Consider the following 27,311-nt stretch of genomic DNA (forward strand, 5'->3'; position numbering starts at 1 on the left):
AATTTAAGATCAAAATCTGCTTTCTAGCCTCTGATTTCCAGGTGGTTACCTTTTTCTTTTCTCTTTTCTTTTCTTTCTTTCTTTCTTTCTTTTTTTTTTGGCTGTTAACATATTAATGTTTTAGTTTTGTTGTATCTTGCAAATCAAACATTGTATATGTGTAAACGATTCAGTTGTTCCAAAGTGTGTGTGCGTGTGTGTGCGTGTGCGTGTGTGTGTGTCTCGGGGTTCACGGGGACTGTGGTGCACTTTGGCGGAGCTGCGCCTCACATGCGCGCGCCCCTCCAGTCTAGTTTTTTCATAATCGAGTTTCGTTACTCCCAGAACAGCTGTTTTTGTGAACACATGAGTGCGCTTTGACCTGCAGGGTCGCGCGCGCAGCGGAGAGCTCCGTGCGCCGGGTGCCTCCGGTTAATCATTGACGGGCGCGTGGTGCGTTCACGGCCCGCCGCTGTGCCTCTGCAGGTGCGCTTCGGTTTCAGCTCCACAAACCGGACCCGCAGATGGGGACGCGCGCGTAAACGGCACCATGCGCGCTCTGCTGGCTCTCCTCATGGTCGGCGCTTTGGCCTCCGCGGCCGCCAAACGCGGCACCGGTCTGAAGACGTGGTCGCGCTTCAGTAAGCTGCCGGTCCCCGGAGATCAAGCCTTCCTGTACGACACCTTCCCCGAAGGCTTCATGTGGGCGGTGGGTACGGCCGCCTACCAGGTGGAGGGCGCCTTCGGGAAGGACGGGAAGGGGCTCTCCATCTGGGACACCTTTAAGCGCGGCGGGAACCGCGTGACCACCGGGGACGTGGGCAGCGACAGTTACCACAACATCCACGCAGACGTCCGGGCCATCAGGCAGCTCGGGGTCAGCCACTACCGCTTCTCGCTGTCCTGGTCCAGGATCTTCCCCAACGGCACGCGGGGCAGCTACAACGAGCTGGGCACCAACTACTACCGCGCGCTCATCCGCGCGCTGAAGAGGATCCGCGTGCAGCCCGTGGTCACCCTGTACCACTGGGACCTTCCGGATCAGCTGCAGCAGACGCTGGGCGGCTGGAGCAACCCGGAGCTGGTGGACATCTTCAGAGATTACGCGGACTTCTGTTTCCACGCGTTCGGGCACGACGTCAGGTTCTGGATCACCATCGATAACCCGTTCGTGGTCGCGCGCCACGGCTACGGGACCGGAGTGGTCGCACCGGGGATCAAGAACGACCCCGATCTGCCGCTCCGGGTTGGACACAATCTCCTGAAGGTCGGCTCTGATTTAAAATGAATCTAAAAACATCATTTTCACCTTTTAAAACGTGATTCCACAAAGAAACAATACAACACAAACATCACACAAAGTTTATGGAGCTTTGATTTTACACATCCTTATTAATATTTTAATGGTTTTAAAGATGGAATGCAATAAATAATGAGACACAGATATGAACTAAGATATGTAAGAACATTATATACACTAAAAACAGAAGAGACTTTAACAGAACTGGATCCTCAGAACATTATTTTACTGTAGTTCCGAATAAGGTTTGTGATTGAGTTCATGTATAGCTACAGCGCACAAATATAAATAAAAGATTAAATAGACATGTAAATACGAAAACCAATAAAAGCCATCAGAGAGCTGATAAACATTGCATAACTAATTCATTATTTTATGTAATGAGATGCTACTTTTTGTCAGCAGATTCAACATGTTAAAAAAAAACATGGCAAAGGGCACTTTATTTGTGTCTGAAGCAAGAGGTTGACATGATTATATATATATATATATATATATATAGATATAGATATATATATATATATATAGATATAGATATATATATATATATATATATATAGATATCCTTTTAGATATAGATATATATATATCGTAAAAGGATCTTCACATCCTCATGGATTTGTTTCACCCGACTGAGAGCTTTGAAGAAATCCTCAGTAATGGGATCTATATATATCAATGTGCTGCCTTTCCATAAAACATGCAATCAAATATTTGCTTCTCTATACAGAAACAAATGAAGTATTGTTTTCTTACAGGCTGAATTTTAACCACAATTACATTGATTAAAAAAATTAAGCTTGCCATGATAACTTATATATATATAATTAGCAGGTACAATAAGTATTGAACATGTCACAATTTTTCTCAGTAAACTGATTTCTAAAGGTACTTATTGACATGAAATTTTCAATTTCAACCCAAGTAATCACATACAAAGAACTCAATCCATAGATGTCCATAAATTATGTGTCATGTGAAATGACACAGGAAAAAGTACTGAACACCTGAAGAAAGGGAGGTGCACAAAGGCATGGAAAGCCAAGATACCAGATGAAATCTATCAGTAATTAGAAACCAATCCTGCCCCTTTTCAGTGCAAATTAATATCAACTGGTTCAGTCCCAACTGATTGGCCTATAAAAAGGTGTCTCATTACCAAGGTTTCACACAAGAAGCATCTCATGGTGGGGAAACACAAAGAGCTCTCTCAAGATGATCTTCACAACATTATTGTTGTGAAACATACTGATGGCATTGGTTACAGAAGGATTTGTAAACTTCTGAGTGATCCATTGAGCACTGTTCTTGCCATAATCCAGAAGTGGAGGTGGAGGGCGGTTCCTTAGTGGAGAGGAGGCGGCGCCAGGGTGTGCTCCCAGACCCGACCTGACAGGAAACCGCATCCACTGTCAGTGAACTCTGGGAGGAAATATCCTGAATGTTTGTGTTTCTCTATTTTTTTGATGGACCAAAAGTAATTGGACAAATCGGCTGCTGATCTATTTCACAGCCGGGTGTGTGTCGTTAACGTCACTCACTCACTCATTCACTCACCTTCAACCACTTATCCGGGATATTGCACAGTGCAGTACATGTGTCTGGAACAAATCTGCCTGGAAGCAACTACTGACAGACACCATGAAGACGTGGAATGACTACCAACTTTAGTGGCTGTGATTGGAGAACGTGCAGAGAACAACGTCTGACCTTCAATTTATTATTCAGATTTTAGTCGTGCAGTAAAACTTTTGTCTTTAAGTTATTGTAACTTAATATATCTTAAATTAAGACAAACTTGAAGCTGGAGTCTCTCACATTGCTTCTGGTAAATTCTAGCCTAGATTTCACTATTCATTTGAACAAAATGTTTCTTTGGACCCCTGAGAAGCTGCAACTGAAGAAACACTAGACAAAAGTTGTTCTCCATCACAGCCACCAAAACTGATACTTGTAACAACCTCACAGCTGTCAAGAGTGTCTTGGTGGCTTCCCTCACGAGTTTCCTCCGTCACTCAGTTGTTGAGGACGGCCTGCTCTCAGCAGAGGAACCATAAGGTGCTGTAATGTTCACATTTACATTAGGAAGGTCTTCCGGTGTAAAACGTGGAAAATCAACATGCAGATCAATCCTGGATCTGCTGTGACGACCCTGAGCAAAGTGGGAGCAGCTAAAAGAATTACAGTCGGCACTATTAAAGCTGCAACATGTAGGATTTAGTGCCATCCAGTGGTGAGGTTGAAGACTGCATTATGCTGTCAGTGGTCATGGTTTTGTATCCTTGATGTTTTCAGTTCTTTCCTCACAAAAATGACAGCAACCAGTAGACAGTGTTTCGAGGAGCAAACTGATTCCTCCTCTTTTTTTCTTTTGTCCGCACAGGAAAAGGCAAAAGTTAAGTTAGTATGTTCCTTTTGGGTTACTGTATCAACAAAACTACTGCACGGATTTTGATTAAATTTTCACCAAAGATAGACATTAGGCCATGGAAAAATCCATTAAATGTTGGAGGGGATCTGGATCCAGATTGTGGATCAAGATTTCACTTTATATATGTTTTGAAGGATTACTTCAAAACTACTTCACTACTCTCACCAAATTTACACCACATATAGATATGAGGGCACGGAAGACTCCACTGAATTTCAGAGGTGATGTGGATCTGGATTGGTGGATGTCAGAAATCTCTGATTGCTCTTGTTTTGCTCATGTCCTCATGTTGTTAATTTTGTCGTCTCACCTTTGCCTCATTGTTTTGTCCCTCATCAGCTCCCTTCACATCTTCTCCTTGACTTGTGTCTCCTCCAGGCTCACGCAGCTGTGTGGCATCTCTACCACCAGCACTTTCGACCTCGGCAGCAGGGGAAACTGTCCATGGCCCTGGCCTCTCACTGGATCAAGCCCAGTCTTACCCGCCGTGAAAGCCTGCTGAAGTGCCAGTGCTCCCTGGACCACGTCCTGGGCTGGTTTGCGAGGCCGCTGTTTGTAGATGGTGACTACCCTCCCTGTATGAAAGAGAGGCTGGGCTGGCGGCTGCCCTCCTTCACCCAGGAGGAGAGGGAGCAGGTAAGAGGAACGGCGGACTTCTTTGCCCTCTCTCACGGAGCAGTTCTGAGCTTCAACCTCATCAATGATAGCCTAAAGTTTGGGCAACATGAGGATCTGGATCTGAGGATGCTGCTGTACTGGGTGAATGCTGAGTACAACAAACCGCCGATCTTTGTGGTGCAAAGTGGTTGGTATGTTGAGGCAATGCTGTTGACTGTGACGTTCATATGTGTTTGCTGGAAGCTTGAAAACATATTTTCATTGCAACACAGGTACGTACTCGGCAACACCAAGACAGAAGATCCCAAGCACGTGTATTACCTCAAGAGGTTCATTTCAGAGGCATTAAAATGTGAGTTGAAGATTCTCAGTTGTCCGAATAGAGCAGAGATCATCTACAATGCTCGTAGAGATCACCTGCCTAGCATGTTTTCCAACTCTCCCTGCTCTACGCACTGCCAATTAACTAAGTCAGTTGTGCTTAGACAATCAAGACTTGAACTAATGAATGGTGGTTACAGCAGGTGGCATGGAAAACATGTAGGGCAGGTGCTCTCCCAGGAGTATGGTTATGACAACTGGAGTAGAAGATATTGAGAAGCTTTGTCAAAAGCAACTGGGCTTCTTGGTTAGTTTTGAAGACATTTCACCTCTTCAGGTCAGGTCAGGGTTGGAAACATGCTCTGGTGTCACATGTGGCTGCATCCAACATACTCTGGAACTGCCTTGGGTTCTGGATGGTAATCACCCATGGATACAACCAGTCCATCCCTACCTCTTGAAAGTAACTTGGTGACCTGTGGGTGCTCCCTTGGCTTGCTGGAGTCCACAACATTGATTCCAACTCAGGCGTGCCATATGGCCAAACTGTTAGCTGATGTTCCCTCACAGTGCAACTGATACTCCTCATATATGAGTCTCCTTAAGTAACTGCTTTTTTCAGAGTCATGCTAGCAGTACCCAAGGATACTCTGAGGAGACCTGGTACCAAAAACATCCAGTCATTGAAATAGGTCAGGAAATAACAGCAGGACTCCAAACATCTGGACCTTGTTCTCCTGCAAAGATAGCAGCATCACCAAACACCTTTGTCAATCAATCAATCAATTTTTTTATATAGCGCCAAATCACAACAAACAGTTGCCCCAGGGCGCTTTATATTGTAAGGCAAGGCCATACAATAATTATGTAAAACCCCAACGGTCAAAACGACCCCCTGTGAGCAAGCACTTGGCTACAGTGGGAAGGAAAAACTCCCTTTTAACAGGAAGAAACCTCCAGCAGAACCAGGCTCAGGGAGGGGCAGTCTTCTGCTGGGACTGGTTGGGGCTGAGGGAGAGAACCAGGAAAAAGACATGCTGTGGAGGGGAGCAGAGATCGATCACTAATGATTAAATGCAGAGTGGTGCATACAGAGCAAAAAGAGAAAGAAACAGTGCATCATGGGAACCCCCCAGCAGTCTACGTCTATAGCAGCATAACTAAGGGATGGTTCCCTGAACCATCCCTTAGTTGTCCAGTGAACTCATGACTCTGTGCTGGTTGCAGAAATGCGTGGCACCAGAGTATTCTCCCACACTTACAGTAACATGTTCCCAAACTTGACTAAAGTCTTGCGCTGTCTGTGCTGGTCTGTCCACTTATACTGTGGCTGTTTGTTTCTCTTGGGAATCCTCACTGCCTTGAACCTCATCAACAGTGTTGCATCATTTGTGACTTGGAAGAAGATTAAGGCCATGTCACATTTTAAGAAGAGCATCCTCAGAGAATTGAAACCTTTGTCCCTCTGCTTTTGCAGCAATCGTCATAGATGGCGTGAATGTGATCGGCTACACCGCCTGGTCCCTCATAGACGGCTTTGAGTGGCACAGAGAGTACGGAATACGAGGAGGACTTTACTATGTTGACTTCAATACTCATGACATGAAGAGGGAGCCAAAGACATCTGCCATCTTTTACAGGTTTTCACCCGTAATGTCTCACCACAGGTGCACAGTGATTACATCTAAGATGTCAAGTGATTTTTGGCCAAACAAAAGATTGCACCCCCCCCCCCCCTTTTTTTTTTTGTTTCTTGTTGGTTCCATACCGACTATCTGGGGGTAGAACCTTCAGAGTCCCTTTTCTGAGGTTTTGTAACTGGAAGAGTTGCACATTTGTCTTTTTATTTAATATGGTTTGTTTCAGCAAACCACAGATCAATCAATTCTGTTATTAGACAAAAAAGCATCAGACCATTATTATTATGCTGGTTAGAATTCCATCAATAATTTACGAAATTGACACGTGACTATTTTAACTCATGAATAAAATACACTGTTTATACAGATTATTACAATGTATGCACTGACTGGCTACACTGACAAGTAAAATTGTGAATCAAGTAAGAGAGCATTACACTCATGTGCTGTGTGGAACTCCTTAGGGAATAGATTATTTGAAATAGTTTTTTTTATTAATCTTTTGTGATATGTCTTTTGATACGGCTCATGTGAAAGGTAAAACTATGGATAGTTATCTTCAACAGAAATACAGACACAGCTTCTGTGCACCTCAGTGGGGCTTGCAAGTTAATCAGAATATACTTTCAGGACCTTTTTTTCTTGCTATTATTGCATACATTTGAACATCACAATGCACTTTAATTCATTTATTTTGAGAAGTTATCCAACATTCTTCTTGTTTCACAGAATATTCTACATTCTTCTTGTTTCACAGAATATTCTCAGTAAAAGTAATGTTATTGATATTTCTTTTGTCTTGTACTTACAGTAGTGTTCAGAATAATAGTAGCACTATGTGACTAAAAAGATTAATCCAGGTTTTGAGTATATTTCTTATTGTTACATGGGAAACAAGGTACCAGTAGATTCTCACAAATCCAACAAGACCAAGCATTCATGATATGCACACTCTTAAGGCTATGAAATTTGGCTATTAGTAAAAAAAAAAAAGTAGAAAAGGGGGTTTTCACAATAATAGTAGCATCTGCAGTTGATGCTACAAACTCAAAACTATTATGTTCAAACTGCTTTTTTAGCAATCCTGTGAATCACTAAACTAGTATTTAGTTGTATAACCACAGTTTTTCATGATTTCTTCACATCTGCGAGGCATTAATTTTGTTGGCCCATTTCAAGGGCATGTCCTCTTCAGCATAAGGCAACATGACCTCTTCAAGTATTTTGACATATCCAAACTGATCCATGATACCTGGTATGCGATATATAAGCCCAACACCATAGTAGGAGAAACATGCCCATATCATGATGCTTGCACCACTGTGGACTGTGGCTTGAATTCAGAGTTTGGGGGTCATCTCACAACCCGCTCGGCGCAAAGCAACGCCGTGATGAAGCCTCACGGGACATGTTCTGGCATGTCCAGCTCATGCACAATCACAATCGGATATTCACACGACTGGAAAGCAACCGGAATCCGTCTGAAATCCACCTGAAAGCTGTCCTGAGAGACCAATACCGAGGTGGTTTTGTCCCGCGTAATGAACGGAGCCGTGGCATGTCCCTCCACTTTTCTTTCCATGAAAAAAACTCCTGTAACGGTGGAATGTGCCGGAAAAAGTGCTGATGTCCACATCTTCTGCCTTTTTGTGAAAGTCAGACAAGGTCCCGGATCAACAAAGCTTTCACGTTGGAAATGATCTGGTTGTTCCAGCGGGGTGTCAGCCTGTCGATGGGGGCTGGGAGCGCGCCGCGCTCTCAGCAGTTGTGGGCCATCCTTATAGCGGCAGTAACACCCCATAATCTGTTTAATCCCCATAAAATCGTCCCTAAAAGCCATATTCATTTTTCGAATGGTGTCCACCTGGAGGTCTCTCACAGTTTCTGGAAAAAAATTGATGCAGCAAAGCTCCAAGTCATTCAGACATTTATTCGCAATAAAAAATAGATGAGAGGGGTGGACCACACCTCACTCAAAAGCCTGCTCACAGGCGAATGACGCAACCGACAGGCATGAAAAAACTCACGCATGCGCACGAGGGTTCAAGCTTGTCTGACGCAATCACACGTGATTCAAATCCATATGGTTTTTTAAAAAATAATAAGGTCGGATACTTTTCTAACAGATCTCGTATACTAGCTCTAGTCACTGAATGCCAGCAAGAATATAGGCACAGCTTCTTTGAAGCCTTTGTTGATTTTGGCAAAGAGTTGGAGTCAGTTTACTAGGATGCTCCCTGGGACATCCTGGGAATTTGCATGATCCCCAAAACATTGCTGGCCAGCCTATACTCAGTGTACTGTGAGTACCTTGTGGAACAGGAGTTGAATCTCTAAATTTTTCTCAGTAAATATCGGTGTTCCTCAGAGATGTGTTCTGGCTGTTATACTGTTCGATGCTTGCATGGACTGGGGATTGTATAGGGCAGTGCAAACCATAAGGTTGGGTGCCTTTATTGGCAATGAAAGGCTCACTGACCTGGACTTTACAGTCAATGTGATGATCAACAAATACCCTGACTTTAAAAAAACAAGCTGAGTAGGGAATTGGAGTGTCTGGTTTGTGACTGTTCTGGATCAAGACTAAGACCCACGCTTTTAATAACTTCCTGCACATGGCCATTAGAAATGTATCTGCATATGGTGAAAGTGTTGAACTTGTTGAGACTTCTCTCAGCAGTGACATTCATATTTCTGGGGCTTCAGCATTTGAGATTGAGAGATGCCTGGATAGAGCTCAGGAGGTCACTGGACAGAAGCATTTGGCGATACCAATATCTTTGCAGGAGAATGAAAGTCTTTTGCGTCATGGTGCTACCTCCGGAAGTCATGATCCTTATGTGTGATTATTACAGGAATGTCATCCAGAAGAATGGCTTCCCTGAGCTTCCAGAGAATAGACCGGCCCAAGGGACTTTCCCGTGCGATTTTGCCTGGGGGGTGTCTGCCAACTCTATACAGGTGTGTGTATGTGTTGGGGGGGGGGGCGCACAAGGTGAAAGGTAACGAGATAAATGCAACAAAAATGGCCGGCCTTACAAAACATGAACTTTATCTGAACTCTGCAGTAATGACCCATGTGAGATATAAGAAAAAGTAAAATGCAACAAAAACTTTCCAGATTGGCACTTAAGTTTTACAAAGAAGTTTTACATAGATGTCCTTAACATCTAGCCTCGGCGGGCATTTTCTTTTCATTATGACAACTTGCTTCATTTCCTGGCCTGTTCATCTCATTGACATATTCAGTTAAAGTTTTGTGGTCCTAGTCCAGTTTAAACGCATGTCTTTTAATCATAAACCACACAACGTCACGCTGTCCCTTCGGCACGATCCACAGCGTCTGTGCGTTTTTGTGTGAATGACATCCACTGAGCTGCTGAGTGAGTTGGTCTGTTTTTTCACACTGCAGGTGGAGACCACACCCAGCCAGTTTGTGGACCCCAATGTTTACCTCTGGAACATCTCCAACAACGGAGAGCTCATGAAACTCGAGGGCGTCAGTGCACCACCTTTACGTCGGATCGCACACTGTGCCGATTACGCCACCATCCGGCAGCAGGTTGAGAAATCTTCTCTGCTCAAAAATGACTTTACAGAGACACAAGCTTGTCCTCCTGCTGATTATCTGAGACTTCCTTGACATCCATACAAATACTTGATTTTGTTGCACTTTTCTTCCTGCCAAAGAGCAGTGGGGAACGTTTCCAGGATTTATTGGCTGTGGCCTGCACAGGAACAGCTGATATAAATGGGCTAAGTCCTCCAAATCTTTTACAATTTAGAAAATTGGAAGATCACAAGTTGGATTTAAGCCACATTGTTTTCTATGAACCTACATCTGGCTCCGGATTTGAGTTGGATTTGAGCAGGATTCACCGCGATCTGAATGTAAATGTGGCTTGAATCTAGCTAGCTGTGGACCACGACGTCAAATTACATCTGTGCGCCCACAGTGGGCGCCCACAGTGGGCCTGATTAGTGAAGCAAATAACTTACTTTCTCTGCAGCACCACACACACACACACACACACACACACACACCCGTGCTCATTCAGATTTCTTCAGTAAACCATCACAGCAGTTGTTAAAGCAGAATTTTTTATCTGCAGTGACAGACTGCAGGTTGATGGCCTGATCTGAACAAATTAACTTTTTGTTAAGTTAGAAATTCATTCCTTTCTGAAATATTACACAAATTCACATTTATAGTTCATCCAGAAAGTATTCACAGTGCTGCACTTTTTCCACATTATGTTATGTTACAGCCTTATTCCAAAATGGATTAAATTAATTTTTTCATCAAAATTCTACACACAATAATACCCCCATAATGACAACGTGAAAAAGTTTTTTTTTAAGACTTTGTGCATATATTCAGCAAAAATAAAAGTAAGAAATCACACGTACGTAAGTATTCACAGCCTTTACGCATGAAGCTCAGAATTGAGCTCAGGTGCATCCTGTTTCAACTGATTACCCTTCAGATGTTTCTACAGCCTCACTGGAGTCCACCTGAGGTAAATTCAGTTGATTGGACATGATTTGGAAAGTCACACACCTGTCTACATATAAGGTCCCACAGTTGACAGTCGGAGCACAAACCAAGCATGAAGTCAAAGGAATTGTCTGTAGACCTCCGAGACAGAATTGTCTCGGGGCACAAATCTGGGGAAGGGAACAGAAACATTTCTGCTGCTGTGAAAATCCCAGTGGGCACAATGAGCTCCAATGGAAGAAGTTCAGAACCTCCAGGACTCTTCTTACAGCTGGCTGCCCGTCTAAACTGAGCATCAGGGAGAAGTGCCTTCAACAGGGAAGTGACCAAAAACATGAGATGGTTTCTCTGTCAGAGCGCCAGCATTCCTCCGTGGAGAGAGGAGAACCTTCCAGAAGGACAACCATCGCTGCAACAATACCCCAATCAGGCCTGTATGGTAAAGTGACCAGATGGAAGCCACTCCTTAGTAAAAGGCACATCGCAGTCCACCTGCAGTTTGCCAACAGGCACCTGAAGGACTCTCAGACCATGAGAAACAAAATTCTCTGATCTGATGAGACAAAGATTGAACTCTTTGGTGTGAATGCGAGGCGTCATGTTTGGAGGAAACCAGGCACCATCCCTACAGTGAAGCATGGTGGTGGCAACATCATGCTGTGTGGATGTTTTTCAGCAGCAGGAACTGGGAGACTAGTCAGGATTGAGGGAAATGTGAATACAGCAATTTACAGAGACATACTGGATGAAAACCTGCTCCAGAGCACTCTTGATCTCAGACTAGGGTGACGGTTCATCTTTCAGCAGAACAGTGACCCTAATCACACAGCCAAGATATCAAACGAGTGGCTTCAGGACAACTCTGTGAATGTCCTTGAGTGGCCCAGCCAGAGTCCAGACCTGAAAATGACACTCTCCATCCAACCTGATGGAGCAGGCATGATATTCAAGAAGACTTGAGGCTGTAATTGCTGCAAGAGGTGCATCAACAAAGTATTGTGCAAAGGGTGTGAATAACTATGTACATGTGATTTCTGAGTTATTCATTTTTAATAAATTTGCAAAAAAAAACAAAAAAAAAAACTTTTTTTTCCATCTTGTCATTATGGGATGCTGTGAGTAGAATTTTGAGGGGCAAAAATGAATTCACTCCATTTTGGAATAAGGCTGCAACATAAAAAAATGTGGTAAAAGATAACCATAGCCTTAGGTTGTGCTACTTAATTCAGGCAATAGCAAGTCACACATAGCACACCCTCTGACCCGTGCATGTCTGAGAGGGAGAGGGGACGAGAAGATAGAAGTAATCACATCTTAGCCTGTTGTATGCCATGTAGAGAGCCTGGAATATAATTGTAAATTATTAGTCACTTAGTGAGAACTCTGCCGTCCTGCAGGTTATGGGTTAACCTGCATATCACAGTGTTTCTCTTCAGTAATAATACAATAACATGCTTTTGGAGGCCGGTATGCATTTTCAGAGGCCCGACGTCCATGCCCAGTCACCCAAAATGACAAGATATTCGCCGGAATTAGACGAGGGCGAATATCTGTCATTGCAGATGACGACATGGACAGAGGGACTCAGAAAATGCATACCGCACGACAAATGCATGTTATTTGCATTATTATCACTTTACTGAGATACACAACACGTAACGGGTACATAAAATGTTGGCTCACTTTAACTTTTGTCGTGTCGGCTGGCGCGCGCTGCTCTCCAAATTTGGCAGTGTGTCATCATCAAGCTGGCTGCTGTTCATTGTGGTACTATCCATGAGAAAATCATCCGGAATATCCATATTGGGACCAACACACACACTTCTCGCCTTTTTATGTTTTCCTCTGCGGACAGTTCTTGGGCTGCGAGCGCGGTATGACGTCATTTGTTTACGCACAGTGGGAGGGTATAGCCAGGTAGCATCGATGTAAATCTACGATACCGGCCTAGCAACGCCTCGGTAAAGTGATAATAATGACCATTATTTTTGCTGCGGACATCAACTTGTTTTCTTCAGTACAAGATATTTGACTCAATATGTTGCAAAATGATTGTGATAAAATAGATGCAGTATCTGTTGGTAGCTGTTTCAATTGGAACATGCTTTGTTGTGCATGTATAGGTGGCTTTTTCTGACATTGTAGCATTCTGATCATTTAGAATATCATTCCATTGTTCTTGCATATTTTGTTTTTTGATTAAAAAATGCCATATGGTAAAAGAAGTAGTCAAATGGTGGTGCGTGAGTTTGATTTGTTTGGCATCAAATCATCCTGAGTATTTATCTGTAGTTGTAGTGTAGTTTGGAGTACTTTTGTACGTATCTCTGTTGTGTTGCTGCAATGTGAACTATACCATCGACCGCTGTTATTGTTTACATTCTGTTTTTCCAGTGTGTGCTACCTGGTCAGCAACACATCTGTCGTAGCAGCATGTGGGAACAGATCCTCATTTGGTCAGTTGTAGGTGTTATTTGGTTTGCTGTTTGCTGAAGACATTTATTTATATGTGCTTGAAATGAGCATGACACTAATTACATTTTTGCGCCTGGAGCCTAAAGTTCGACAAAGGTATGAAGAAGAGCTCAAAGTAGTTGCATTTGCCGTAGTTGTTAACTCACCCACCAAATGTCCCCACCAGCTGTCATCAGCCGTGAATCATGGTGCGTATGATTACTGAGGCCATATTAAAGAAAACATTAAGAAGCAGTTAGCATTAACTTATGCATTCATGCTAAGTGCAGTGGACTCCAAAATGTCTGAACTGCTCTTGTTAAATATGGCTAATGCTATGTATGACTGCATAACGCTACCCACAGCTAACGTTGTGTGACCTTCTATCTTACAGCTCATGCTACTTGTGATCATACACGTTAATGACATTTAATGCTACCACTGTGTGTGTGTGTTAATCACTGTTAATTCTCTGTGTGACTGCACATGAAATTCAGTAAGGTATATTTTATATATTCCAATTCTAAGGTGGAACTATGCCAGTATACTAAGGTATATCTAATTATCATATACCTATAAATGATACGCCAATATGATTGGATAAAACACTAAAGAATAAATAGCAATACACCCTTTTCGCAGACGGGTAATATTTTTCATACCACCTGAGTAATCAGCCAATCCGGACAGCAGAGCGGCGCCATGACGAAGAGGCGCGGTCAGAGGAACTGTGAAATACTAATACAATAACATGCTTTTGGAGGGCGGTATGCATTTTCAGAGACCCGACGTTCACGCCTAGTCTCCCAAAATGACAGATATTCGCCCGAGTTAGACGAAATACAAAAACAGCAGCAGCTGCCGCGACACACACAGATGCCACAGGAAGTGCTGAGACAAGATGCCGCTGTCGCAAAATTCACCTGCCCTTGTTGCAGAAAATGCATACCACATGACAACAGCATGTTATTTGCATTATTATCACTTTTTACTGAGTTACACAACACGTAACGCATACATAAAAAGTTGGCTCACTTAACTATTGTTGTGTCGGCTGGCGCGCGCGCTGCTCTCCAAATTCGGCAGTGCGTCATCAAGCTGGCTGCTTTAGCTTTAGCTTTTAGTTTGATTAAAAAGTTGATTGGAGAGGGGAAAACTTATACGCAGGTGCAAAAAAATTATAGGCTGTTCATCTACAATGATCACCAATGCTTTAAAATGGACAAAAAAACAGAGACGCGTGGAAGAAAACGGAAAACAACCATCAAAATGGATAGAAGAATAACCAGAATGGCAAAGGCTCACCCACTGATCAGCTCCATGATGATCAAAGACAGTCTGGAGTTACCTGTAAGTGCTGTGACAGTTAGAAGACGCCTGTGTGAAGCTAATTTATTTGCAAGAATCCCCCGCAAAGTCCCTCTGTTAAACAAAGGACATGTGCAGAAGAGGTTACAATTTGCCAAAGAACACATCAACTGGCCTAAAGAGAAATGGAGGAATATTTTGTGGACTGATGAGAGTAAAATTGTTCTTTTTGGGTCCAAGGGTCGCAGACAGTTTGTGAGACGACCCCCAAACTCTGAATTCAAGCCACAGTTCACAGTGAAGACAGTGAAGCATGGTGATGCAAGCGTCATGATATGGGCATGTTTCTCCTACTATGGTGTTGGGCCTATATATTGCAAACCAGGTATCATGGATCAGTTTGGATATGTCAAAATACTTGAAGAGGTCATGTTGCCTTATGTTGAAGAGGACATGCCCTTGAAATGGGTGTTTCAACAAGACAATGACCCCAAGCACACTAGTAAACAAGCAAAATCTTGGTTCCAAACCAACAAAATTAATGCCTCGCAGATGTGAAGAAATCATGAAAAACTGGTTATACAACTAAATACTAGTTTAGTGATTCACAGGATTGCTAAAAAAAAAGCAGTTTGAACATAATAGTTTTGAGTTTGTAGCGTCAACAGGAGATGCTACTATTATTGTGAACACCCCCTTTTCTACTTTATTTTACTAATAGCCCAATTTCATAGCCTTAAGAGTGTGCATATCATGAATGCTTGGTCTTATTGGATTTGTGAGAATCTACTGAATCTACTGGTACCTTGTTTCTCATGTAACAATAAGAAATATACTCAAAACCTGGATTAATCTTTTTAGTCACGTAGCACTACTATTATTCTGAACACTACTGTATATGATAACATTGTTATCAAGTTGTTTTACCAATGAATATGGCTTGAAGGGTGTAAAAAGCCATATTCATTGGTAAACAACTTGATAAATGATAATATCTAAAAAAGAAGAGTAAAATAGAAGAGTAGAAAAGAGTAGAGTAGACCACTTAGGTGCCTGGTCTTGAGAACCAGGGATGGTAGTTTGAAAAGCTTTTTTTTTTTTATCCCATGGGAACTCTCCCTACCCACCCAAGCGGCTCAAGAAAAAAGTATATATAATAATAATAATAATAAATAATAATAATAAATAATATAAGAGCTAAATTAGCCGTTAACAAGCCAACCATACCTAGCAAGCTAACAAGATAAACAAAAACGGTAATTAGTGTATAAAGTATAATAGCATAGTTAAACCTACAATAACGGTATTAACAAATGTATATAAAAATAAATGTGGACAAAAGTATGAATTAATATAGGTTATCAAACAGAAAAGAACCAATTATTTTGTAAGCTACGATAAACGGTGCTACAGCCAGCTACATAAGCTAACGTTAGCTGTTGGCTGACATGTTAACGTTAATGGCTAATCCTGTGTGAGGCTGGAAATGCTAGCCACGGCTAATACTATGTGTAACTGCATATGTTAACCACCGTTAATGCTATGTGTGACTGCACATTAAGCATGGCTAATACTATGTGACCGCATGTGCTAACCATGGCCAATTCTATGTATGTCCTCATATGATAATTGCTAACATGTAACAGCATATGGTAATGCTAATTCATGTAATATGGCCTGTCAGTGGTGAAAATGTGCCATGTTGCTATGATAATGTCCGGAATTATGAGTTGTACCTTCACGTCCAGTACTTCCCAGAAACCTTTTAGCTCTGAATCAGAGCAGGTTTATGTGAAGGCCTTTTTCTGCAGTTCATTGAACAATTATTTAGTGGGGAGGTTATATCGGACAAAATATTACTTGTAGCAGATTGTCTGACATGCCTTCAATTCCCAAAGTGTTTCATGAACTGTGTGGTGAACGCCGTTACATTTGTGTTTTCACTGTGTAGACCACTTTGACAGCCTCACATCCTCTCACGCTCCTGTAGGTAGATGAAATCCGACAGGTGGGCGTAAACCACTTCCACTTCTCCCTGAACTGGTCGGCGGTGGTACCCACGGGTGATGTGGCTCATCCTAACAACACCCTGCTCGGTTACTACAGCTGCTTTGCCCGTCAGCTGCTCCAGGCCAACATCATGCCTGTGGTCACCCTCTGGCACCACACGCGGCACCGCAGCAGCCTGCCGGCTCTGCTGGACGCCAGCAACAAGTGGCTGAACAGGTCAGACACACAAAGGAACCCAGACTACAGAGCTGTCCTGAAGCCGGGTTTGATCCTCTTAGAGGTGAAGGTGTTTATTGGTCAGTCAGGCAAAGCTTTGTGCTCTTTGATTAAATTTGTGTTTTTCAGCTGTTTTTGCTTGTGACAACCAGAACAAGGAGCTCATTTGGACAGGAATTTTCTTGGACTCTTGGATATGAAAAGTTTGTATTCACAGTTCCCATATTACACAAAGCGTTTGATTTATTTGACTGGGGTGCTTTCTGGGACATCCTGAAGGTTTGTAGGATGCTGAATAAGTTGCTGGACACCCAGCCGACAAACAGGTACTGTAAGTGCTGTGAGGAGCAGCACCGGAATCTCCAACGTCTGCCCACTGAGGACAAGCGTTTGACAATGCTGTGATCTTTACAGAATCAATGGATACTCTGATTGCAACACTTGAGAAGCTGAGTGAGGAGTCAGAGTTTGAGTTTGTGATCTTCCTGGATCAAGACTAGGATCCGTGTTTTCAATGACAACCTGGACTCAACTATCAGAGGTTTCTCTGTTTGCAGTGAAGGTATCGACAGTCACTTTTCTCTGCAGTGACATTCATGGCTTTGGGTCCTCGGCCTTTGAGAAAGACAGACGTCAGGAAAGAGCTTATGATGTCATAAGGTCACTGGAAGAGAATGCAAGGTCCAAGTCTTTTGGGACCTGGTGCTTCCTGTCTTACTGTATGGTTGTGAGACTTGAATGCTAACCAGTGACCCAAAACCAATGATTAGATGCCTTTGCTACCAGGTCTTTTAGGAGGATCTTTATGTATCACTGGAATGACTGTGTGTGAAATGCTCAGGGAGACTCAGATGTGCCATGCCACTTGAATTGTGAGGGAATGTCAGCTATGATATTTTGGCCATGTAGTGTGTTTTTTTTTGGGGCGGGGGGGAATGCTGCAGTATACAGGTGCCTCACTCTTGAGGATCTCAGCAAGTGGAAACGGCCAAGGAGATGTCTGCATTTCACCAGGCAGATGGATGCCTACTTCGGAGAGGTGGAGATGGACCAGTTATCTATCTGAGTGGTATCATTGCATACTCTCTGATCCAACCTGACTCCAGATTGGGACACACGAGAGTAAAGTAAGGTCCCTTTGGCTGCTCCTTTTTTCATTTGGGGTTTCCAATGCATGTTAATTTGGCACAAGTTTTACATCGAATCCCCGTCCTGATGCAAGTCCACATTACATTGAGAAATGTGGCGGTGGGGTTTGAACCAGGAACGTTCCGCACTGAAACCAAGCGCACCTACCACCGGGCAGCTACCCCTGCTCCAACATGACACTTAACTAAACCATTTGAACTACAAAAACACAATTAATCAGTAACACTAACAACACTGTTACACTAACATGAACCACAATAACAACATTTAAAACCCCAAACTCCCATGGTGCATTGTAGCACAATGTCCAATGATCACTGTTGTTAACTATAATTCTTAATTTCTCCAAAAATATTAGTCCTATCACCTTTCCGTTTTCTCAGCATTGATCCTTGACCCAAAATACATAAGCATACCAAATGGCAAATGTCAGCTCTCCCCAGTTTTGGCATGATCGAAGCCATACACAAAAACACAAAGGCCACTTGGCTATTATAATATAGATACGGAAAAACATCCCCACAGATCTTGATGAATCCTGTCTGTCATACTGATCATATTAAATACTGTTCATAGTTAAAAATGTTTGTGGGCACTACACAAACAAACAAACAAACAAAAAAAATGTAGAAAAATGTAAATGGCTCATTGAGGGCAGGATTTGGCAAATGTGGATATAATTACCTATTCCCGATCTTTTCCAGATAACTACAATTATAACAAAATGCTAAATTAACTCCATCAAATAAAATAAGTCCAAAATCCCAAATTCTTGGTCTCGACTCACACTCAACCCTCTTAGGTTTCAGTCTTGACTCAATATAGGTGGTCTCTTCATCCCTATAATTTTCTATGTCAAATAATTTTCAGTCATTCCTCTCTGTACTTTTTTTCCCGTCAGGGAGACACCGGAAGCCTTTGCAGATTACGCCCGACTGTGTTTCAGAGAACTCGGTGCCCACGTGAAGATGTGGATCACCTTGAATGAGCCCAACGATGAGGTGGTGAGCTACCAAGAGGGTCATCAGATGCTGCGTGCACACGGTTTGGCCTGGCACACCTACGACCGCGAGTTTCGACACGTGCAGGGAGGACAGGTCAGTGCTGAGGTTATTCTGAACAAAAAGGCCGCCTGTTGTTGAATCGGCTTCAGTTAACAGAAACTGAGTGTTTTTTGCGTTTCAGGTATCTCTGGCACTGCACATGGACTGGGTGGAACCAGCCTTTTCCTTCAGCCGTGAAGACGTGGAACCGGCTAAAAGAGTTTTAGACTTCCGCGTTGGCTGGTTTGCAGAACCGATCTTTGGCAGTGGAGATTATCCTCTGGGCATGAGGAGCTGGCTGCGGCAGCTCAACTCACTGGAGTAAATTTCATTCATACTCCATCCTACTGAAGAATCAGTTTTTTTTTTTTGTTTTTTTTTAAAGGTGTTTGGCACCCATAATTTCTGTTAAAAACTGCATCATTAACAACAAATCCATGTTTGATTGTCCTTAACATTTTTTAAACAATATAACTTCTGAATGTGTTAACAATGCAGAATAAACTCAAGGCACTATAGCACATTATGCATTACCACGGAGTTAGTGGAAAATGATTAACCACCTGACAGGTTGGAGATCTGTCTGGACTACAAAAATAGACCTGATCAGCATTTTGCTGTGTGTGTTCCAGCCTGCCGGTGTTCAACGAGGAGGATAAACAGCTTGTTAAGGGCACATTTGACTTCTTTGCCATCAGCCATTTCAGCACAAAGCTGGTCACACACGCCAAAGAGGACCCGTAAGATAATGACTATTTAAGTCGGTTTACCATCCATTTCTGTTAAATGACTTTTCCAAAAGTTACTGCTTATTTTCTGTTTGACTAGCAGCTGTGAACATGGAATTTACTATTGCTGGGCGGGGTTATAAAAGGCATCAGAAGTCGGCTTTCCTACTCAGGCTTCACATTCTTTATGTTATTCCCTCCCTCTCCCTCCAATGACTCTTGATTTCTTATATTTTGTGACTTGTTTTTATGATTTTGATGGGTTTTTAAAAAATTGTAAAACACTTGGAAATGCCTTCCTGCTGGTGTTTATTATTATTATTATTATCATGGATTATAAATAATTTAAGCAAGGAACACATTTCATTCATATTATGCCTATGCTGCCAAAATAAGCAATTTTTTTTTTATTCTTGATATAATAAAACAAAACCTGAAACCAGCCATTCCCAAATGTAAGAATGCTACAATCCACTTTAAAATCTGAAAATCTACCAAACGCTGAATCACAATTCTGAACACCTTTCCATGTGTATATTATTGTTAAACTTTGTCAGACAAATTAAGAAAAACAAATTTAAATCCCAATAATCAAATTGTTTTTGTGAAACTTTAAACTTTATTGCAGTAAAAAAAAAAAAAGTTAATTTCCTTTTTAATGACCGCTCATGGCCCACACTTTGTGAATCACAATCTTCCTTTATCACCTTTGCCGTTTTTGCAATTAAGTGAAGTATGCTTGCAGAGGACGCGACAAAGAAAACCTGGATGAAGCCATATTTCCCCCTCACTCTGTGACTCAAACACACGGGGTAAACAAAAATTAAGACAATTTATTCAACTTCTCACTTGAGAGATATCAAATGCAGCATTGTTTCTCTTTAATATGTAAAGATATACTTTATTAATCCCGACGGAAATTATGCTTAATAACTCATTTATTTTGTAGCAAGTGACAGGAAACTCTTTAAAAAGAAAATGAATTTGTTTCAAGTTGACATTCTCAAGTTCAATAATGAAAAAAAAACAAAAAAAAAAACCCCCCAAATTATTTAGGCAAACAGAATTTTATTTCAAGTTTTACATTTTTCAAAGTGATTATTTCAGAAATAGAGTTACCTTCCTACTTGGAATCATTTTGTGATATGTAAACTAAATGCATAAAAATTTGGAACCATTTGGGCAAGCTCGGAAGAAAGTGTTGGCATTTGCTGCCATTTTGGCAGAAAATAGTTGTGTGGTTTAAGACGTAATGAAAAAGCTGTAAAATCATTACTATTTACAAATATTTTAAAAAGATAATGTTTGGAATTTTATTTTCTGCTGACTAAATGCTTTAATGTGACCAATTCCGTTCAACCACAGCATGTAATCACCAGAAATTTCAGAAAAATAAATCAATAAAAGTGGCACTTCAAAGGTCTGAATGAATGTTACAAAACTTATAACAAATGAATACCTATTTAATGTACCTTAATCTACAGAGTAATGATGAAAAACACAAACCGCACTAGAAAGTTTTTTTTTCTTATACATGTAGAGTTCATGTACAAACTTTTGTCTTCTTACTTCTCCTACACATGCAGTTTTTATTTCCTTCATTACTGTATATGTGTCAAACAAAAAAAATCAATGACATCATGTTAAATATCAGTGTTTGAGGCATCAGAGATCAATGCACAAGGAAAACAAATGTTTATCTTCCACGGTTACTTAGGGGTGTGTGTGTCTGCGCGTGAAGGGGTAGAAAACATGATTAACATGCCTGATGTGAATGTCACCGGGGGGAGATTTTTGTGGAGTCTGTTTTTAACTGACTGTTGCCTCTGCAGATACATGTACACAGACATGCTGGAGGTCCAGTACATGATCGATACTACCTGGATCATGTCGCCCAGACCTGTTGTGCCCTGGGGTCTGAGGAAAGCCCTGAATTGGGTAAGAATCAAACCATTAAAGGATGTGTCTCTTAGCTGCAGGATTCTAAAGCTGTAGATGTTTAAAAACGCAAACTCTATTACAGCAGCATGCTACAAACTAGAAAGTTGGGGTCACAATTAAAACTGCCAAAATACCTGATGTTGTTTAAGTTACAGCGTTACAGTATTTCTGTCCCAGCAACTCTTTTACACTCCACAAATTCCTCTTCAGCAGGAGAAACCCAAATTAACCATCCAGTTAGGTCAAGTATCAGTTAATTGTGGGTGACAAAGAAATTTTTAATGAGTACCATATTTCCCACAGTAGAAGTTGCATTTTTTATACTAGTTTGGGAAGTCCTGCAACTTAGACTCAGGTGCAACTTGTATACTGAAAAATTACATATTTTTTGTTGTTATTAATAATAATTATTATGGCTATTTATATAGGACTTTCCCAGAAACCAAAGCAATAAACAAAATTAATTCTAATATAAAGAATAAGTGCAGGTACACTACAATTATGTACAAAAATTCCAAATTTAACAGCTGATAATACAGAAAGAAGGTGTTACGTATATACAGGCTTTTCTTTGTCAAGTGTCTTTTTTTTTTTTTTTTAACAGGTGTGACATACTCCAGAAAATACAGTATATCCTGGGTCACAAATGACCCCACATAGGTTTCCATTATTCTTGCCACACAAATGGGTTAATTCCTGGCAAAAAAAAAAAAAAAAAAAAAGCATTCAGAAAAGTAGATAGACAAAATCACAGGATGCATTATTCTGATTAAAAATGTGATAAATATTTGGCTGAAGTCATAAATGACTTCACTCGGTCGCTTGAAGGTTAAACATACAGTTCCACTCGTAATCACAGGGGTGAGCTGGATGTTGGTGACAAGTAAAGACTGAAATGTTGTTTAATAAATACTTTGAACTAAAGCCCCTTTCACACCGGGCCTGCGCAGAGTTGCATTGTGCTGCGTATCTAGTACCAGAGGTGGGACGAAGTCACTCTCAAGTCATGAATCAGCAAGTCTCAAGTCATAATGACCACGAATTGTTTGTGAGCTGACTTGGGACTTGCAGATTCATGACTTGAGAATAACTTGACAGTGACTTCGTCCCACCTCAGTTTAGTAAGCAGGAATAGCTGTGTAAGTTGTGCGCATGGGGGGGAGTTGCATGCAGGGGAAGAAGCTTGGCTCCATGGTGCTGTTTTTACAGACTGCCTGGACACACAGATGGATTTGATACATTGGAAAAAGTCAAAATATATTATTTCTCTTGCTGGCGATCTGTCCGTGAGGAGCTATACTGGATGTGGAAGCTTGGGCCGCATCTTCTTCTGTGGTTTTGAAACTTCACTGTTAGCAAAATTCAGCGGAAAAAAAAAAACCCTAAAAGGATTTTTTTTGCTAGACTGGCGTAGGGTTGCGTACAATTGTGGAGGCTTGGTGTACAGTAGCACAGTGCTGCATAGACTTGCATACAGTACTGGAGTACGGCGAGTACTGTGTCTGGTACTCTACGCCGGAAGTCCACAAAAAAAATTAAACATTTAATTTGTGCATCCATTTCGTGGACCCCTTTGTGTCCCACAGCATATTGCCACGTAGGGCTACATAAGCTCAGCGTAGTCAGTGCACCACATTAAGCAACTCTATGTTGGCCCGGTGTAAAAGGGGCTTAAGCTTTAAACCTCTTTAATATTGCGCAATAGGTTTAGTGTATTAATGTCTGAGTTGTGGGGTGACGTTTTGCTCGCCTCAACATCATACTGACAAGCTCCTGACGATTTGGATAACAGAGGAATGAGGGAAAACGTAACACTTTCCAAATTAGGTGTGAAAAATAAGTGTCAAATAATGATTTGATAGTATGTGATGGAGGCAGACGCTAACTTTACGTGATGGTTTGTGTAAGGTGAGGGAGCACTACTGCGACGTCCCTGTGTATGTGATGGCCAATGGGGTGGAGGAAGATCCAGCCCACTTCAAAGACAGCCTGAGAGTCTACTACCTTTATAACTACATCAATGAGGCGCTGAAAGGTAGTCTCACACACGCACGAGCAGTGAACCCTCGTGCAGCCTCCTTGTTTAATCATTAGACCTGTGCTGAAGTCACCGACCTCACACAAACGTTTGCACAGAGGACGCTGAAAGTTTTCACTCCGTTACGAAATACAGTTTGTTACCCTTTAGTTCGGTTACATGAAGACAAACCTTGTACTCGCACAAACTCATACAAGGCTGCAGCATGTGATGCCAACACCTGAAACTCCACATTAGTCTACAGCTAAGCAGACCAATAATAGTGTAAAGAAGGACTCCGTTAAAAAGAAACAAGTCTAAATAAAAAGTAAAAAAAAAAAACAAAACAAGTCTGATGTAGTCCTAGAGACTCTTTGGTGCTTATATTCGGATTCCTTAGCGTGACCGGACGCCAGTCTGACTCAGGTTACTTGTCCAAAGACAGACAGACAGCATGAGCAAGATTCCAGCCCAGGGAGCGAGTCAGCTCCTTATCCACTGAGCGACCTGCTGTAAAAGCATTAAGGTCAGATGCTTCTCCATGAAATCTTTACCTCTTGAAAGACCTTGCCTCATGGTGGATATATATATATATATATATATATATATATATATATATATATATAAAAAAAGATTTATTTTCATTCGGTGCATAGATGTGGTTAATCTTGCACATCTAATGCCTACACTGTATGAGTACCCACATCACCTGGTAGTGAGACTGAGTCCACACACACACACACACACACACACACACACACACACACACACACACACACACACACACACACACACACACACACACACACACACACACACACACACACACACACACAAACAAAATCATTCAGCTCTGCATTGATCTCATATAGTCTTCCTGGAATCCAACTGATGAAAATCTGTCATAACAAGAGAGAACTCTAGGCCACAGCGTTCCTTTAGAGTAGCTTCCCTAATGAGTCTGATTTGTTTTCTCATCACTTTGTTTTGGCGGTGTCCCTGTTCTAATCAAACTTAATCTACAGTAAATCTGTCTGAAGTAGCCTGTTCTCAAATTTGCTAGGTTTTAGTAATTATTTTTATATTGCATAATTGCTATAACCTGTTCTCTAAGTTACTTTCATTTTGTACAGTACATAAAAATAACTGACATAATGAAATTTATGACATATCGTAAATATGAGACGCTTTCCATAAATGTAACGTATCATGCTAAATAGTCAAAAATAATTCAGTTTTACGCCGGATGCCCTTCCTGATGCAGCTCCACATTACATGGAGAAATGTGGCAGGGGTGGGGTTTGAACCAGGAACCTTCCACACTGAAACTAAGTACATGAACCACTTGGCCACCACCCCTGCTTTCACATCATTCTAAATATTATCACATATTTAAGGTTAACAGTTTTGTTTTTGAAAATTAGTGGAACTTACCAGTTGAAAATGACTTTCTACATCCAAATAAAACTGAGATTTTATGTTCACAGTTTTGACCTGTTTGACACCCTGTGTAAATGACCTGTGTGCCCTCTGTGCCTCCTCAGCGTACACTCTGGACGGTGTAAACCTGAAGGGCTACTTCGCATATGCCCTGACCGACAAGAGGGACCCAGGCTTTGGTTTTTACGGCCACATCCATGATGAGGTCATCACCAAGGCCTCTGTGTCCAACTACCGCAATATCATCCAGCACAACGGCTTCCCCATTCAGGGGTCGGCACCGCAGCAGTGTCCCACCCCGCTCCAGCCCTGCCTGGGCTGCCACCTGCTGGTCAGGAGGCCTGTTCTGGGTTTCCTGACTCTAGTTGGATCAGGAGTGCTGATCACCTCAGGTCTGATCATTTACTACAAAGCCAAGCAACGTAAAGAATGTTACTGATGATTTTGATTAATCAGTTACAAAAAATAACTTGAAAATAAGGTGGTGAATGAAGAATTAAGATTATCAGCTTTTACTTGTAGCACTTATTTTAGTGTTTGTTAAACTTGGAATGACGACTGTGGACCAAACTCATTGTTATGTTTACAGGTGTGTTTAATGTTGTGTGGTATTATAAAAACCTTATGCTGCTTCTGGTTTCTAATGCTGGTTGAAAAACTATGAAGCTGATGGTATTTACAGCAGGTAAAACAAGTATTGATCACGTCACCATTTTTTCCTCATTAAATATATTTCTAAAGGTGCTACTGACATGACATTTTCACCAGATGTGTCTAACAACCCACGTAATTCACACATACAAAGAAATTAAACCATAGATGTCCATAAATTATGTGAAATGACACAGGAACAAATATTGAACACCTGAAGAATGGGAGGTGCAAAAAGGCATGGAAAGCCAAGACACCATGTGAAATCTATCAAACTGGAAAGCAGTCCTGCCCCTTCTCAGTGCAAATTAATATCATCTGGATCAGTCCCAAGTGATGTCCTTAAAAAAAAAAAGTCTCATTAGAAAGGTGTCACACAAGAAACCTCTTATAATGGGGGTAAAAAAAAGCATAGAGCTCTCTCAAGAGCTTAGCAAGTTTATTTTTGCAAAACACACCGATGGCATTGATCATAGGATTTCTAAACTTCTCAATGTTTCAGCGAGCACAGTTGCTGTTATACTTGTAATCTCAAAGTGGAAAGAACGTCCTTTCACTGTCAACCAGCCACAACCAGCTACTCCTTGCAAAATTTCTGACAGAGGACTGAAAAGAATTATTAGAAGAGTTGTCCAAGAGCAAATGACCACTTCAGAAAGACCTGGACTCAGCAGGTACAACTGTTTAAAAGAAAACAAGTAATGCACTCAACCACTGTGGCCTGTATGTACGCTCACCATGCAAGACTCCACTGCTTTAAAAAAAAAGCATGTTGAAGCTCATTTAAAGTTTGCTGCACAACATTTAAATGAGCCCATGTAATACTGGGAGAATATATTCTGGTCAGATGAGACCAAAATTTAACTGTTTGGATGCCATAATACACACCATGTTTGCAGGTCGAATGGCACTGCACATTACCCCAAAACACCAACATTGAAGTTTGGAGGGGGGAACATCATGGTGTGGGGCTGTTTTTACAGCATCTGGCACTGGCAAATGTCACATAACTGAAGGAAGGAAGGATGAATGGAAAAAAGTATCAAGACATTCTTGAGGGGGGGGGGGGGGGGAATCTACCAGCATGACGAAAATGAAAGGAGGGTGGACATTTCAACAAGACAATGATCCCAAACACACAAGGGAACTCTCATTTGGTTTGAGAGAATGAAATTAATTATGCTAGAATGACCCAGCCAATCACCTACCTTAAATGAAGATTTGAAGACTGTGTTAGAATGGGCCAAAATCACACCTGAGCAATGCATGTGACTAGTTTCTCCATACAAGAGGCTCCTTGGAGCTGTCATTACCAACAAAAACTTTTGTATAATTATTATACATAACTTTATTTCTGTACTTATTTGTTTTGGTTTCTTTGCATCTATGGATTACTTGAGTTGTTACTGACATGTAGTGAAAATTTCATGTTAATAGCACCTTTCGAAATATATTTACTGGTACATCCCACATTGCAGAAATAAAACAATGTTGGACAAAGACAACCATAGTTTAATGTTTTCAGTTGTTTGATAAGCTACACTCTGTTGTTCCTAAGCTTTGCAAA

The 27,311-nt window shown here is 41.6% G+C and overlaps 1 protein-coding gene across 1 annotated transcript; it reads left to right on the forward strand.

Annotated features, from left to right (window-relative positions):
* Positions 1-499: 499 nt before the first annotated feature.
* On the forward strand, positions 500-25,551 carry kl (klotho). The gene is made up of 13 exons (XM_034178238.1): positions 500-1,246; positions 4,089-4,519; positions 4,601-4,680; positions 6,127-6,289; positions 9,145-9,250; positions 9,702-9,851; positions 16,540-16,775; positions 18,826-19,021; positions 19,110-19,288; positions 19,600-19,707; positions 21,528-21,633; positions 23,545-23,671; positions 25,198-25,551. The coding sequence occupies exons 1-13, from the start codon at positions 530-532 to the stop codon at positions 25,530-25,532; spliced, it is 2,934 nt and encodes a 977-aa protein (XP_034034129.1). The 5' UTR covers positions 500-529; the 3' UTR covers positions 25,533-25,551.
* Positions 25,552-27,311: the final 1,760 nt, after the last annotated feature.

This window comes from Thalassophryne amazonica, chromosome 9, assembly GCF_902500255.1.
Source record: "Thalassophryne amazonica chromosome 9, fThaAma1.1, whole genome shotgun sequence".
NCBI lineage: Eukaryota > Metazoa > Chordata > Actinopteri > Batrachoidiformes > Batrachoididae > Thalassophryne > Thalassophryne amazonica.